At 49.3% G+C, this 13,111-nt stretch overlaps 1 protein-coding gene across 1 annotated transcript in view; it reads left to right on the forward strand.

Moving 5' to 3' along the window:
* Nucleotides 1-7,452, forward strand: part of NIPSNAP2 (nipsnap homolog 2) — a 29,800-nt gene extending 22,348 nt beyond the window's left edge. The window contains exons 8-10 of the mRNA XM_058680757.1: nt 2,441-2,535; nt 6,089-6,172; nt 7,058-7,452. Of these exons, the coding sequence (XP_058536740.1) occupies nt 2,441-2,535; nt 6,089-6,172; nt 7,058-7,122 (244 nt within the window). The 3' untranslated portion in view covers nt 7,123-7,452. The remainder of the gene's footprint in view (nt 1-2,440; nt 2,536-6,088; nt 6,173-7,057) is intronic.
* The last annotated feature ends 5,659 nt before the right edge of the window (nt 7,453-13,111 follow it).

Consider the following 13,111-nt stretch of genomic DNA (forward strand, 5'->3'; position numbering starts at 1 on the left):
CGGTGGTCAGGGTTTCTGTGCCTGGCCAACAGGTAACTGTGTCAAGTCCTGATTTTGCTAGGGAAAGCTGTGCGTGCGAGTCACTCAGGCCCCTGCTCGCGGTGTCCGTCTTTGCTGTGACTGACCAATTCCTGGCATTATCTATGACCTTCTCCAGTTAGGAAATCTCTTACTTTGCATGAAATAACTCTTGAGGTCTCTTCGAGCCCCAGCACAGGATTTTAATGATTCTCCCTAATGACTCTTCTTCTCAGGTCATCAGAGGCTAAATAATACAAGTTCATTATTTATTTCCATTTGAAAACTGGGAAACAGGTATTTGATCGGATATTGCTTTTACAGACACCGGTGTACCAAAGCACTTTTGTTTCTGTTTCTGCTCTTTGTTCCAGACCTACAGCTGTAATCATTTAGGTGATCACACAGCATGATCACCCACGGGTGGGATTTGCACGTGTTGCTAATTCAAGTTTGCTCCTCAGGGAGCCCACGGGATGCGCTAGGTTACTCAGGGATGTTAGAATCTGTTTATAAAGCCAGTTGAGCATTCCGCTTATATTTTGGCACATAGGTCACTATGTGAGATGGGGTGATCGCTCCAGGGCATGCTTCTGAATATTCGCAGGCCGAGGCAGGTACGTTTTCTTTGCCTACCAGAACCGAATTAGAACAAAAAAAATGCAGAATGAAGTGAACGATCAAGGATTTGTATCACTATCAAATGAAAGCCTTCCGAGTGGAGGTCGAATGCGCATGAAAAATGATTTATTTAATTCCAGTAATTTCTCAGTGAGATTAACTTGCTCGCCGATCCATCATCTAATTTTAAATATCAAGGTTAAAGAATTCAGTGTTATCAATATTTAGTCCAAGGCGGGGCAGGGGCAGCGGTGGGGTCAGGTGAAGGAGCGAAGGTAGTAGAAGACCCCTCCTTTACTACCTGAAACCTGAACCCTCTGGTCTGGTGACCCCTGGGGTTCATGGCTGGTGGGGGGGTTGTGGGGGTGGAGACGGGCCTGGCTTCACGGCTCATAGAGCAAACTGCTTGTGTTCTGCTTCTGTGTGCCGCTTTGAGATGTTGGTGCTAAGTGTCTCATTCTGGCACAGCTAGGTCTCAAGGCCTCGCTGGAGCCAGTAGTGGATTGGGATCGTTTGCCAGTCTCCACATGTTTCAAGTGAGCTGGAATGAGTATGTGTCCCCCTCCAAGTCCTGTCAACTCTGGGACGCTGACATGAGTGTGACCTCAGACAAGAACAAAGGCTGGTATAAACTCAGTGGGTCACCTGTAGCTGGTGTTTCTTACTAGACATCAGCTGGGCTCCTGCTGATGGTTCCATGTCCGTTTGAGGACCCTTTCTTGTTTATTTCCACCTTCCAGTCCAAGAAAAATGCTCCTGCAAAAGCATACACATTTTTAGGAATTAGATACATCACTAGACATGAAGCACCTGACACAGCGTGAAAGAAGATCTTGGAAAAAACCAACAACTTTTCTGACAAGAAATTCTAAAAAAAAAAAAAAAAAGGTTTTGGACAAGTGTCAGTTTGTAACCATTTCCCTCCCACTTCCTTTTTGGGCAGTGATATCACAGTGGCCACAGCCAAGACACAGTGTGCCAAGTCCATCCTGTGCTGCCCACAGGAGCAGCAGAGCCTGTGCCCAGGCCATCCTGTGCTGCCCACAGGAGCAGCAGGGTCTGTGCCCAGGCCATCCTGTGCTGCCCACAGGAGCAGCAGGGTCTGTGCCCATTCCCTCCTGTGGGCAGCACAGGAGCTGCAGGGTCTGTGCCCATTCCCTCCTGTGCTGCCCACAGCAGCATCAGGGTCTGTGCCCAGGCCATCATGTGCTGCCCACAGCAGCAGCAGGGTCTGTACCCATTCCCTCCTGTGCTGCCCACAGGACCAGCAGGGTCTGTGCCCAGGCCATCATGTGCTGCCCACAGGAGCAGCAGGGTCTGTGCATTCCCTCCTGTGCTGCCCACAGGAGCTGCAGGGTCCTTCTAGGAGTGCAGAGAGAGCGTGTGTCCCTCATGAGTTGGCTGTCTATCTCCAGCCACATCCTGGTGTCTCTTTCGGCCTTGTTCCCTGGAAACGGGGCCTGCAGCATCTTGGGTGTTCCAAGTTCCAAATTTCCTCCCCCTCCGCTTGGAGTGTTTTCAGAGCAGAGAGGCTCTCTGAGTTGAAGGCTTTCTGTGGGTGTTCCCACCTCTGCATGGAGAATCTGCAGCGCAGTGCTGTTGGTAACATTCCTGGACACTGTCTCCCCTCCACCCCCCAGACGATGAACACAGCTAAAGAAAATGATGTTGATGTCTTACAGGCCTCACAATAACTTCTGGTCTTCCTCCCAGACAGCTTGCCCTGGGTGTGGAAGAAGGTTCATTTCTGATTCTTTGTAATAGATCTGTTTGACCATCTGAACTTTGTGTTCTCTCAAAGGGCTCGAGCGATTCGCTTCAGACAGGACAGCAATGAAGCCGTTGGAGGCTTCTTCTCTCAGATTGGGCAGCTGTACATGGTACATCACCTCTGGGGTATGTATTTATCTGCCTTCCTGTCTCAGTTGGTGACATTGAAGACTGGGCAGGAGTCAGTTACAGTGAAGAGCGAGCAGATCTCACCAGAGACCCTGCTGCCAGAGAGCCACAGATGCTGGGCACACCAGTAACTGGCGGAGTGGGGGTGGTGGTGGGAGGAAGAGGACAGGTGTAGCAGGCAGCCATAGGAAGGCGAGGAGGAAAGCAGAGTGCTGTCCACCTCCCTTTATGCTTGGACTTCCTGTTGTCCCCAGAAGGGTAATGCCCCGACTCACTGCCCACCTTTGCATCCGGGGCCTGATGTTGCTTTCTCCTACAATTCCATCCACACCCGTTTTGTTTGGCTCCATCCTTCCTGACTTTCAAGGACTGGTCCAGGTCTCCTGCTCTCTCTCTCTCTCTGCTGCAGCAGGAACCAGGTCTGGGTAAGGGCCTTTCTGGTCCCTTGGCAATGGGGGGGGTCTCAGGAGAAGCACAGCTGTATTCCATCCATGAGAATCAGCTGAGGTGTTAGTTTGCCCCCTGCGGTGGTTCTGCCAGGTGTGGTGGTCCTGACTCCCTGTCATGTTTTAGTTTAACAGGTATCAGGATGGCAAGCTGAAAGAGGACACGAAGTGCAGATACTATGACATGAGTCCACTGTGTGGAAGTCACTTATGGACTTCTCTGCAGGCACTCTGGAGACCTAGGGTGGAGTGTAGAGAAGGGTTGAGTCACATACGCTTGGGGGAAATCAGTAAAGGGAGAATACACACTCAACTTGGAGATTCGCTCTAGACCAACAGGCACAGTAGGGAAGGAAGGACTGAGCAAAGAGGTACTAGAATCCGGCTCCTAGAGCTGACCAGCTAGGTGGTAGAGCAGCTGCAGCAACCTCAGTGTGAATGGGTGAGCTGAGGCAGTAGATACCCTGCTTTTCACCCTAAGAGTCTGGGCCAACACCGCCTGCTCAGGCTGCATAGATGCTGACTCAACCAGGGCCTCTGTGCTCTCGGCCACCTCACATATAGGGCTTCCCTGGGGGTTGAGGAGGGCACAGCCCTGAGTGGGGCAATGGTTGTCGTTATTAGACTTCGGCGGTCAGAGTACCACAGGGCAGCTGGGCTCTGATTTGGCCCCACAGATATCTGCATTTTCAGATGCCATGGGTTTAGAAACAAATGTACCCAAGCATGTTCCCTTGTCTTTTGAGGCTAGACCACACGTAATTTGCGGTCACCTATTTCACAGGTAGCGAGTGTGTGTGCTGTCCAGAGAACAGGAACTGTCCTCCTTCCCAGGCATCCCCGTACATGACTGAGTGGAGCTGCACGGGTCAGGGTCCGTCGGGAGGAGGTTCCTGTAGGCCGTATGCACTGGCTCTCACCAATGGTTAACCCAGGCACTCAGCCCGTTTGCACCCAGAGCACCGAGATTAGGACTTGTGGATGGAGGACATTGGCAGGCTGTGTGCAGATGAGCTCTGACAGGTTAGGGGGTCTGCCCTGCACTGAGAACTCTGGCTTCACAGAGCCGCAGCCAGATGGCAGGAGTCCATCATGGTGGTCCTCCAGGCAGACTGCAAGTCAGGAGCACCCTGTACCTCTGGCATCTGAGAGCTGTCAGCTGCAACTCACTTGTTATTTCTGAAGCCGTGTCTTTCTTCACCTTCCTTTCACACCAAAGTGTCCACTGTTGCCTGCAGTTGGTGTCCCCCATATCCACTGCCCAAATCCTGTCTTGCGGGGAAAAATGTATTAGAGTGTGCTACACACTGAATTTCTCAATTGCCCACCCCAAAAACTTAGCCCTCAGGCTTCCATTTTGTTTAGAGAAAGAGCCGACATTGACCAGGTACCACTAGTGTGTCAGTTACTGGGTTGTTTAATCCCTTTTCATCCACACAGCTACCTGCCACAGCTGAGATACCATCTCTGTGGCTCCTAGCCAGTGGCTAACTCAGCCAGAATCTGTGGCTTTTGAGCCAGGCTCAGGCCTCAGAACATCTGGGCTTCAAGGCTCATCCCTTCACAACCCAGCACCCCTGCCCTTTGCCCTTGCGCTTGGCGCTGGGCCTCCCCCCACCTCCTGCCTCCTCGCCTTGCCTGCCCCTTCCACCACCCTGTCTACAGGCTGTTCCTGCCTGTGTGAACACGCTCAAGGGCTGTCCTCCAAAATCCTCCCGCAAGCCAGATGTGTGTTGATGGATGTGGCCTGGATCTATAGTAGAACAGTATTCAGCTATAAAATGGCATGCTACAACAGGATGAACCTTGAGGGCATCGTGCTGATGGCAAACAACACACACGAGTCTGCTTACCTGGGAACCTAGAATTGGACAGATTCGCAGCAACAGGAAGTAGAATAGAGATTGCGAGGGGCCAGAGGCAGGGAGAAATGGAGAGCCAGTGCCAGCTGTGGAGGTGGATGGCAGTAACTGTGCTGGCTGCTACTGGGCTGCAGGCTTCAGATGGTTAAAATGGAGGTTTTATTGTCTGCATTTTACCACGATCATTTTTTTTTTCTCATTAAGAAAACTTTAAAAGCCTCCCCAAGCTGTGTGCAATAGGGAGAAATTCTATCTTTTAGGTGGTTAACCATAGGGTAGGATTTTCTTAGGAAGAAGGAAGTCCCATGGGGACATGCCTGTCCCAGAACCCAGGGAAGGACCCCTGGGCAGCAGAGACCAGAACCCAGGGAAGGACCCCTGGGCAGCAGAGACCAGAGCCCAGGTTAGGACCCCTGGGCAGCGGAGACCAGAGCCCAGGGAAGGACCCCTGGGCAGCGGAGACCAGAGCCCAGGGAAGGACCCCTGGGCAGCGGAGACCAGAACCCAGGGAAGGACCCCTGGGCAGCAGAGACCAGAGCCCAGGGAAGGAGCCTTAGTAGGCATTTCTCTGATAAGTGAGCAGAAGCATCTTGCACAAGTTTGGAATCATTAGCCAAGGACTCCATTTACAGCACCAGTGAGATTGAGTTGCAGGACCCCAAGGACCATGTGCTGCCTAGGACAGTGTTGTTCCCGCACCCAGAGCACCTTTCTTTCCTATACTCATGTGTCACACACTCCTTCCAGTCACCCGGTGAGATGACAGCTTCCAGGCAGACACCTCCCCGGTGCTTGCCGACTCTGTCGTTGAATTCATCAGCATGCTCAGCGGGCCTCTGCCGTGCCGTGCCGTGCCTTGCGTTGTCTCTCTCTGCTCCCCTGCATTGATCATAGCTTCCTGCACAGATCACATAGTGCTTTGTAAAAACGGAAACTCAATTTGATGTTGCTTATCTGATATGAGTTCCTGCTAACGAACAGATCATGTTATTGAAGAAATTCATTTGGTGTGTAGCAGTATGGATGGACTGACCAGGAAAGATTCGTGGAAGGTTGCTGTGCTTCCCCCACAGGGTGTGATGTTAATTTTGCTCACAGTTAACAGCTCCGGGTTTTCACAGATCAGTACTGTCTGAAGTAATGAGAAACAAGCTGACGACCAGCTCAGTGGGTGCACCAGTGGAAATGTGGGGCGTTGTGTTTGCTTCTAAGCCTTGCTTCTTCCGTGTGGTTATTTTTAAGCTTACAAGGATCTTCAGACCAGGGAGGACATCCGGAACGCCGCCTGGCATAAACATGGCTGGGAAGAACTGGTGTACTACACAGGTAATGCGCATGCTTCAGATATACGTGTGGTCTGGTACGCTTCCCCAACCCTTAGGATCTGGTCAGTTTACATCGTGACCCTCCTTTTGTAAATTCTGTATTTCCTGAAAGTACATGACACAAAATTCTTCGTAAGCCTTCCCTTTCTGATCAAAATGGTCAGTTCCCCAAACTATGGATTTAAAGGTGTTAGTTTGAGAGACTAAGCATTCTGTATGTATAATGAGATTGAATATGTACGTGACTGTGGATGGTGAGGCCTTGTTTGTTGTGTCTTAGTGAGGAACCAGTTGGACTGAGACAACTCTATAGTACTTACAGAGGTACCAGTCCTCAGCAAATGGCATGTTAGGTGTATCTGAGCCCATGTACTACCACGAACATGGAAGAGCCATTCGTGGGCAAAGTTGACGTCAACCTTGTCTTTTTGCCTCAGAAAAATCACAGAATATGCTTGCTTCCGCTGCTCTTTCTCAACCCCGCCGATCCCAGAGGTCTGGTTTCCAAGCACAGAGTAGCCGCTCCTTTGTGTAAGCTCCACTCAAGTGCCTGGTTATTTGGTTTCATATAAATTGATTCGACTCCACATAACCTTTGCGGAAGCCTCCATTTTTCCTTACAATTTGCACTTTGCTAATTTCGCAGAAAGGAAAACAGTCCCCGTGTAGGATCTGTTTTAATAGCGCCTTAGAGGATGCCCCCACAGGCCTGTTGTGAGCTTTCCTAAGCAAGTTTTTCTCTCTGAGATGAACCCCAGGTTCCCCAGGGTTCGGGTTTTATCAGGGAGCACGTCTCCCTCAGCGTCTCGGCACCCACTCGGGCCTGGGTTTCTGCCGTCGGGTGTCCGAGAAGCAGCAGGCACAGTAACTTTGCTCCTTTTTCCAGTCCCGCTTATTCAGGAAATGGAATCCAGAATTATGATCCCGCTGAAGAACTCGCCCCTGCAGTAGAGCTACGGAGTTCCTATGTGCCTACACACATTGACGTGACAAATATCTGACATCACTTAATGTTAACTGTGTATCAAGTCGGAAAAGAAATGCTCATGTGTCTGCTGCTGTATATAGCTTCAGAGAGACCTCTTTTCTTTGAAATTGACATGATTGCAAGAAAGGAAACTCTGGCATTTGGGTGGATGGTCGGCAGTGCTCTATAGACATCTTTGAAACACCTCCTTGGTGGTCGAGCTTCCCGGATAATACTCTGCCATTTCTCCCCACTCTCTGGGAAAAGAGAGCCCAGATTGAAATCTGAAACCTCTCTAAATCAGACCCCAACCCTGGGGAGAGGAAAAACAAAACAAAACAAAACAAAACACTAGCCATTTATTTATATAAGAAAAGTAAATCTGTTTTATAGTTACAGATTTTTTTAGCAAATTTCTTGTATCAGGAAGAAACGCAGATCTTGCCATTGTTTCATTGTTGATTTTGCTGAGTCTCAAACCAAGAAGAAATTATGAAGATGTTCTGATTCCCTCTCGTGTTTAACTGGCTTCATAAGCCGCGCCCAGGACTAAGCCAGTAGCGGTGGGTAAAGGATATTTCATCGGTCACTCAGTCTTGACGGCGTGTGTTGTGATCTCTGTGTGAGAGGGCTTGAACCAGTGTCTCGTATATTCGTTCAAAATGAACATCTTGAATAGCACTAATATTTTCGTGATATTTTTCTACAACAAGAAGAGGTTTTATTTGTGACCTCGGGTGATCTCTGGTTCATAGTATAATAAGCTCACAGCAAATACTTCCAGAATCATGTATGAAGGTACACATGGAGACTGAAATCAGCATGACGCTGCATTCCCTGCCTCGCTGTATTTGGTTTCATTTTTTAATAGTGTGTCCATTTCGCGGCTGTCATCATGAGAAAACTCTGTGGACAAATGGAAGAATTTATGTGTAAAATCAAAGTGTGAATAAGTCTCATGTCAGATGTCAAACTTTTACATGTGAATGGTTTTCTCCAAGAGCGTATAAAAGCCAATAAAAATCAACTTGATTTTCACACTTGTTTGGTTTGGTGGACTTGTCCTGAGATCGAGGTATGCTGGTGCCATGGGACATGAGAGGGAGCCTGGCATAAAACCCTGTGTGCTAACACCAAAACTCCACTGAATTTCCAAAGAACTTTTAAACCACTGTCCCCTGCTCTGAACCTCTGGGTAATAGTCTTTGATGTAAGGAAAAACCATCTGCCCAGTCTCCTTGTTGAGGTTTTGTATAAACTACAGTTGCGCTTCCCAACTCTGAGTCTCACTAGACTTTGGACCCCATGAAAACAAGGACTGCGTCGTCCTTTCCTGTCTGCCCCAGCCTGTGGCTCAGTGCCTTGGCACAGATGAGCTGCTTGTCTTGCATTTACTGGCTGTGTCAAATGAAGCAGCTGTTGAGGACCTGGGATTGTGGCGAAACTTCCTTGTTGACAGGGACAACCCATTGGAGATTCAGCTACTCTACTTCCAGCTCAACTTCCTGCTAGTAACTCCTGGGAAAGCAAAAGATGATGACCCAAGGACTTGGGTTGCGGCTGTCCCTATGGGAAACCAGGCTCCTGAAGTGATTTGAATAGTAAACCAGCTAATGAGAGATAACTCTGCCTCGCTGCCCCTCTGTCACCCTTTCAAATAAACAATAATTGAGTTTTTTTTTTAAAGAAAACTATATGAAACTGCTACCAAAAAGTACTTTTAAAGCATGGTAGAGTTACTAGCAAGAAGAATTTCATGGGCCCAGCAGCGTGGCCTAGCTGCTAAAGTCCTCGCCTTGAATGCCCCGGGATCCCATAGGGGCACCGGTTCTAATCCCAGCTGCTCCACTTCCCATCCAGCTCCCTGCTTGTGGCCTGGGAAAGCAGTCGAGGTGCATGAGCGGGAAGCTGGATCTGAAGCATGGCAGCCAGCACTCCAACCGGCACCGTAGGAGATGCTGGCGTCACAGGAGGCAACTTGACCTGCTATGCTCTAGCACCAGACCCACCTGCTGCTTTTTCAAAGCCTCTCTAGTACTTTGCTTTCCTGTAAGCGTAGATCCTATATGTCTTTTGCCTTGTTTTCACAACTGCCTATGGAAGAGACTTCTTTTTAGTCCACATTAAAATTCATTTCTTACTAAATTTATACTTTCAGGCAAGGTTGTACCACAGTAATTGTAAGGAGTTATTCCAATATCCCTCCCTGGACCCAGCGCCATTCCTTCTTCCTCACAGCTCACGAAATTCGCCCCGGCCTAGCTATTCACCAATCAGATATAACCCCGCATTCCACCTGAATCCCATCCCCCATCTTCCAGCCCCTCCCCCAACTCCGCCCACTCGCCAATCATCCCTAGGCATTCACCTGCAGGCACCAATCCCCTGGGGGTCTGCCCTCAATCCCTCCCAATCCCCACCCCCTACACCTGGCAGACAAAAAGCCCCCCCCCCCCAGGTGCAGCTCTCTTATCTCTCTCTCTCTCCTCTCTCTCTTGCTCTTTTCTTTGCTCTCCCTCTCTTCGTCTTCTGGCCTCCCTTCCCCTCCTCCCCTTCCCCTCCTCCCTGTTCATGCCCCACTGGAATAAACCTCCTAAAATACCTCGTTGTGTCTGGCGATTTCGGCTCACGGTAAAGAACCAGGTTGCGGGAATTAGCTGCGCGTAACAACATTGCAATATCCTATGAACTAGAACACTCTCATCTTTTTAAATAACTGACAGTAATGGCAGCAGGTAATGGTTCAGTGCTTGAGTCCCTGTCACCCATGTAGAAAAACCAGATGATGTTCTGGACCCCTGGCTTTTGGGAAGTGAACAGTGAATGGAAGATGGCTGTCTCTCTGTTGCTCCATGTCTTGCTTTAAAAAAAGTGCAAAACATTTGGAAACCCATTCATCCTTGTTTTCATAGTCCATGTTTTCTGTGATCCTGCTAGAAAATATGTTCAGATTTTCAAAATGTGATCGACACAGCACTGAACAGTGCTCTACTGACTTTTTTTTTTTTAAAGATTTATTCATTTTATTACAGCCAGATATACAGAGAGGAGGAGAGACAGAGAGGAAGATCTTCCATCCGATGATTCACTCCCCAAGTGAGCCGCAACGGGCCGATGAGCGCCGATCTGAAGCTGGGAACCTGAAACCTCTTCCGGGTTTCCCACGTGGGTGCAGGGTCCCAATGCATTGGGCCGTCCTCGACTGCTTTCCCAGGCCACAAGCAGGGAGCTGGATGGGAAGTGGAGCTGCCGGGATTAGAACCGGCGCCCATATGGGATCCCGTGGGGCTTTCAAGGCGAGGACTTTAGCCTCTAGGCCACGCCGCCGGGCCCTCTACTGACTTTTGAGTCAGATTCTCCAGAGTTTAGTGACAACTAAGAGAGAGAGAGAGAGAGCGCCACTTGCATTTTCTGCAAAATAGCCCTTCCACCCAGGGTGGGCAATATTTCATGTTTTCTATTGTTACCTCTTGTCATTCCGGTGTTAGTCAGTATTGGTGTGGAGTGGCTGCCTAGGTCCCAGTAAATTGTTAACTCTGGTACACAAGATTAAGACCCCTGTGGAAATCATTGCCCTGCGTTCCCCATCCAAATGTGACCCCACAGCAGTCATGAACTGAGTGACCATGTCTCCGTCTGTAGAGAAGAGGGAACACTATTATCACTGACCTCAGGGTAGTGAGAGTCACATGAGCAAACCCCGGACAAAGTGGAAATAAGTGACGTCATTTACCTAATCATAAAGATTCTGAGGGTTGTGTATACGCCGTCCTGTACTGAGGCTGACCACTTAGAGATCTTTCCTCCTTGGGGCACTCCTGCCCCTGCTCTGGGGGTAGCAGGTGGAGGAGGGAGTCTCCGGTAGGAACCAATGCTGCTGTTGAGCAGAAGACAAAGTGGAGAAGGTGGGAGGGCATGATGCATTTTTTGAAGCATGAATGGGGCTGATATTTAGCCTAGCAGTTCAAACACCACTTGGGACACTCACATTCTATGTTATAAACTTAGGGCCTAGATTTGAATCCTGCTCTGCTGATTCCAACTCCCTACTGCTATGTACTCTGGGAAGGCAGCAGGTGATGGTCCGAGCGTTTGGATCCTTGTCACCCACATGGGAGACCCACAGGGAGACAGGCTCCAGACCCAACTGTGGCTGTTGCAGGTACTGGGAGAAGGGAACCCTTAGTGTCTCCCTTGGCTAAGAAAAAAAAAAAATGAAGCGTGTAGAAGTCTTGAGGAACTTTCATTGTTTCCACTTAGCATGATGAAAGATTTCAATTTGAATTTTATGACCCCCAAGTCCTATCTTTTCCTGTTTCTATAAGCAGTGATCAGAATGAAAACCTGTATTACTGGAAGAAGCAATGTGATACTGACCCAGCTTTCTGAATCTATCCTGGTGTCACCACATATTAGTCCTGGGAGAACTGTTCTATAGCCTTTTCCCTCGAGTCCAGAATTGGAAAAGCATGAAAGAGTAGTGCGGTTCTTGCATCAGTTTCCAATTCACTCCTCCAACCCAACAAAGAGGCAACTGTGTATTCTGCTTTGGGGCAGTTGACTGTGGGCCATCAGAGGAGCTGTAGCATTGTATAAGAAATTCCAAGGGGGCGTCACGAATTCTCAGTGGATTAGCTTCTGTGCCAATGCAGGACCCACCTCCTGGCTCAGGCTATGGCCCTGTCTGAGGCAGGCTCAGCAGCCCAGCAGTGAAAAAAAAAAATGGGGGCCAGTGCCAGCTCTGTCTTCCCACCCTCCCTGCCAAGGCGTGCTGCAGCGCATGCACCCTGGTTTGTGGCACTCTTCCACAGAACTGGCCTGCCTGGTCCCGCCCTGTCCCGGCTGGAGCTCTGCACTGCTCACGGTCCAAACAGCCTCTAGGAGAGTTGCCAGTGAATATCCACAATTGTCCAGCTGCACTTGCTGTGCGCGCTCAGTGAGAGGCTCCCAACAACGCTTCATGCGTCTTCTATAGAAACTAACTTCGAAGAAAATCGAATTCATATGATTGGCTAGATGGCTAGTTAGCCAGGTCTGACTTTGTTCAGACTGTAAGTTTTTCAAATCATTTTTTTTCAGTCTTGAAACCTATGGCTTTTTCTAAACTGTCCAACAGTAGCCACGGATATCTTTTCCTAATTCGGTCTCACCCCTCCCCCATTTACCCATGTTCTCCTCTTGCTTGGCAGTTCGCAAACACAACAGGTGACGAGTGCTTAGCCTGGTGGTTAAAACACCTACACCCACATTGGCGTGCCTGAGTTCAATGCTCAGCTCCAGTCCCCTGCAGGCAGCACTAATGGCTCAAGTCACCGGGTCTCCTGGCACCCATTCATTGTGGGCAAAATGTTGGTCTTTGGGATTAGTTGCACTTGTATTTTGCTTCATGTGATTTCAAAGTAGCTTGTTTTAAATGTTTCTATTTCAGTGTATTTGAAAGAGTGACATAGAGAGAGATCTTCCATCCCCTGGTTCACTCCCCAGGTAGCTGTAATCGCTACGGCCGGGCCAAGCAAAGCCAGGGGCCCTGTGTGTGATGGGGGTCTAGGCACCTGCACCATCTTCTGTTGCTTTCCCGGACACTTCAGCATGGAGCTGAATCAGAAGAGCAGCCAGGACTCAACCCACCCTCCAACTTGGGATACCGGTGTCACAAGCGACTGCTTAACCCACAGCACCAGAATGCCAGCCCTCCAATATGTGGTTTTTAAAGGGCAGCACTCTTGTTAAGCACTTCATTTTTTTTTTTTTTGAAGACACCTTTGTAACATTCCATCTATGAAAGATTCAAGAAGTTGAAAAGAGAACCTCCATCATTCTGTGTGACTACCGTAGGGAATGGGGGGCAGGTACACCCTGCAGCCAGCACAACACAGGGGAGTCTCAATGCTGTTCCTTGCCTGAAAGTGGTTTCCACTTTAATATGGAACCTGAATATGGAATGACAAAACGCATAAGGGCAGATGTGACAAT

The sequence above is a fragment of the Ochotona princeps genome, chromosome 24, assembly GCF_030435755.1.
Source record: "Ochotona princeps isolate mOchPri1 chromosome 24, mOchPri1.hap1, whole genome shotgun sequence".
NCBI lineage: Eukaryota > Metazoa > Chordata > Mammalia > Lagomorpha > Ochotonidae > Ochotona > Ochotona princeps.